The sequence below is a fragment of the Glossina fuscipes genome, unplaced genomic scaffold (assembly GCF_014805625.2).
Source record: "Glossina fuscipes isolate IAEA_lab_2018 unplaced genomic scaffold, Yale_Gfus_2 82550, whole genome shotgun sequence".
Lineage (NCBI taxonomy): Eukaryota > Metazoa > Arthropoda > Insecta > Diptera > Glossinidae > Glossina > Glossina fuscipes.
In genome coordinates, this window is record NW_024004713.1 from 1 (window position 1) to 3,594 (window position 3,594).

The following is a 3,594-nucleotide window of genomic DNA, read 5'->3' on the forward strand; positions in this document are numbered from 1 at the left end:
ATATAACAATAGATTTATAACGCATCAGTGAGCACATAATTGACGAAAATATGTTTTAATAAAAGTAGATGCTCTATTTTAGGTAAGTATTATTTTTAAATCATATTATATAGTAATATAAAAACAGTTTGTCTCTACTTCTAGCCAAATCCTCTAATATCTCCAAATTGAAAGTTAGTTTAAAAACGTTTTCTTGCCAGTCCATGTTCAAATATCAGTCAGACTTTCTTTCTTATATCCAATATAGTGCAGAATGCGTCCAATTCAATGCTATTGTAATATGTTTGAGTGGACAAAGCATAAGCTTTCTTTACATTTTATTATTTTTTTATTGTAAAGCCAGAAAAAAAAAATGAAAACATAATTTTTAAAACATTTCACGTTACATTTATAAAAAAAGAAAATAAATAAATAAACAATGATTGCTACTTAAAGAGATGTTGCGCTCAACGAACGGCGACAAATAAAATAAAATTCATTGTCAACGGTTCATTAGTGTATGAAGAAGGATCGACGGAAAGTAAGTAAAATGGCGAAAACTACCTCAATTCGATTCGATTCATAATCTAAATACCTCGTCTAACCGGTTTTGGGGCGAACAATATTTTAGCTGGTTTACACAATTCCAATTCTGTTCCCGGTCGTACTGCTAAACATAGAGTTATCTCCACAGAGGATGCTTCTGTCCATACTGAGTGTGAAAGCAAAATAGTTGTACGCAATTTAACATTAGTTTCATGAGCACCTTGCTCAGTCATAATCTTCCTGAAATCTGACAATTTCGGCACAACTGTGTGTGTATGTTGGTCCGGATATTTGATTTTTATGCGCATGTCTTGTTTCTGTGCGTCTTGTAGGTTATCAATTTCAGCTACAAACGGTAAAGCAGCTATAAGGCCGGCTGTAACTTTTATAACATTATCCTGAGACATTTGAGGACAGGGTTCCAATATATTGGCGACACACATTTTAATTTCAACATTTGGTGGCGGCATTTTCACAGGAGAAGCTGCCTGTACTAAAGGTAATATCTCTCTGAATACTCTTCCAGGTTTTGGATCAACTATACTACCCAATTGATTTAGCAAAGAGGTTGTTAAATCGTCTGGTTGAAATTCCTGCTTTTCATCCAGAAAGCTACTTATATCTGATGCAGTCTGTAGCAGCATTTGGCAGGGGCCCAAGGCACTTTGTGAGCGATCACGCACAATTAAAACTAAATGGAGAGCACTAGCTCTTAGACAAATTTGCTTAACCAATAATATATCTCCATATGTTAGTCCTGAAAAAACATGTTGCAATTTCAAACAGTTACGTACTAGCTGAGCTAGAGATTCCTTAAGCGGTGCACGGTTATGTTGGGAAGCAGTACAGCTTTGCAGTTGTTCAATTTGAATTTGCGCTGCTAAAAACGTTTCCAAGAAATTGGCTGTGCCTAACATTTCCGGATCAATTTCTCCTAAGCGCTGCCAAAAAAAATTTATAGGATTAATTCCAATTATTTCTATTGTATATACTTAAGCACACTATTTACCTTTAAATTGTCTTGAGCTGTTTTTAAGAGTGGTACTCGATCTTTGGCTATAGAGAATATTTCATTGATATGAGCCAGTATGGTTTCTAGATATTCCCGTGAATTATTTGAACCCGTTAAATCGTCAATTGATTTTTTAGATGAGGCACCTTCAATTGGTAGTTCCGGTACCAAAGTGGGCATGGCATCACGCAGGTAAGCATAATGCTTTAATGTAACATAGGGAAACAGACTAATGATTGGTGGCAAATTTTGAGCGGCGTTAAATAACAAGATCAGTATACACAAATATGCGGGATCTTCAACATCGCGTTCTGCGCTATCAAAAAAGGGATGATCCTGGAGCAAATGCGATGTCACTGCCATGCAAAGATTGGCATGTTTCTGTCCAACCTTACGCATGCAACCAAAAGCTGAAAATTTATCTTGCGGGTATTTCGCCAAAACGTCTAGTAACTTTTGTACCACCATGAGCAAGCAAGCCTGGGTGGATACACGACATGCTCCCAACATTAGATGTAAGCCCTCACGCACTTCTACTGAGAAATCTTCTAATGAACTAAGCATTATCTCCAATTGATCTTCTCTTAATACAATATGTTTAGCTATAGCCGTTAAGCTGTAAATCGCTTTTAAACGAACTTCTTCAATTTCGTCATTAAACATATCGACAAGGAAATCCAGGCATGTTACAGCGAAATCGGGATGACGTAATGCCAATTTGCACATAGAATCTACCGTTGCGATACGGACTTCCATAAATTCATCCTCAAGACCATGGACTAAGGCACCACAAGCACCGCTGGCTATCAATGATATAGTGGCTGTGTCCAATTGTTCTTGGGGAGCATCATCACCCCAACGCTTACCTGATGACCATTCACCACTGGCGACCAAGTGAGCTCCTCTCTCATGAGCCGTCTTTTTACGGCGTAAATTACTCATCAATTTTTTGTCTAATGTTTGATGTAAAAATTCAGAACTAACTTGTGTCATATCTCCCAAATGCTTAGCAGCTTGCACGCGTATTTGTATCGATAAATCGCAAAGCGCTCCGCACACTTTACTGAAAGCCGCATCAATTAATCGCATCTCCTCTTCATCGTCATTACTGCACGAAATCATATAGTCTGGATGACACACACCCAATTGAAAAACTAAGCGAAGAGCCTCCTTGCGCACACATTCATAATCATCTTCCAATGTGTCCACAGCTCTCTGATAAAGGTTAGGAGACAATATGGCACCACGTTCACCCAAGCATAAAATAGACCTCAAGGATTGAGCTCTTACCCCGGAATCTTGAGAATCCGCATAGTGCCCCACCGTATCAATAACGCCCTTCTTAGCGTCTGTTAAAGCCACGAATGCCGATAAAACTAATAAAGCATTTTTTTGAGTATGGTGCGATTCTGATATCAACTGCTGTTGAGCAAAGTGAGCGATTTTAGTTACATGCGTGGAAGGTAGCTGATTTAAGTTACGAGCACCAATTTTATGCAAACTGCTTAACCCTTGTGCTATGACTTTTTGAGATTTTTCATGTTTTAAAACAGCTATTATTTCATCTATTAGAGCGTTAACTACTTCTGCAATACGTACCTCGGCTAAGTCTGCCAAAAGTCGCAGTATCTTAACCCGTATCGTTGTGTCACCGTCACGTTCTTGTCGAAAAAGTTCTAGTAACTTTTTAATGGCTTTATACAAGTCCGGAAGTTGACAATCATCCAATACCAACTCATCAGCAATCTTTACCAACACCTCCAAAAGTTCTTTACTATTTTGTTGAGCCACATTTTCAAGAAGCGCTATACTTTGTTGTAATTTCCCTACAAGTGAGCTGCTTTTAGCTGTAGTTTGTATACGTATTTTTTTATGAGTAGAAGTGGCGCTTTCCACTACTTCGATTACAGAATGCGGTCTTTTTAATACCAACGATGCGCTCGTCATTTTTAAACTAAATAATAATAAAAATGATAATATATTCTCCCACGGTTTCCCAAATAAATTGTAAACAAATAATAATAATAATAACACGGGGCTGCCAAGCCTTAATAATA

The 3,594-nt window shown here is 37.6% G+C and overlaps 1 protein-coding gene across 1 annotated transcript; it reads right to left on the reverse strand.

Annotated features, from left to right (window-relative positions):
• Positions 1-212: 212 nt before the first annotated feature.
• On the reverse strand, positions 213-3,522 carry LOC119644056 (integrator complex subunit 4-like). The gene is made up of 2 exons (XM_038043582.1): positions 1,535-3,522; positions 213-1,466 (listed from the first exon to the last, which is right to left on the reverse strand). The coding sequence occupies exons 1-2, from the start codon at positions 3,482-3,484 to the stop codon at positions 567-569; spliced, it is 2,850 nt and encodes a 949-aa protein (XP_037899510.1). The 5' UTR covers positions 3,485-3,522; the 3' UTR covers positions 213-566.
• Between the last annotated feature and the right edge of the window lie 72 nt (positions 3,523-3,594).

Excerpts from the sequence above, each read along its gene's own strand:
- LOC119644056 (XM_038043582.1), bottom strand. The coding sequence starts at position 3,484 with ATGACGAGCGCATCGTTGGTATTAAAAAGACCGCATTCTGTAATCGAA. Across the intron at positions 1,467-1,534 it reads CAGCTCAAGACAATTTAAAG|CGCTTAGGAGAAATTGATCC; the intron begins GTAAATAGTGTG and ends TTTTTTTGGCAG.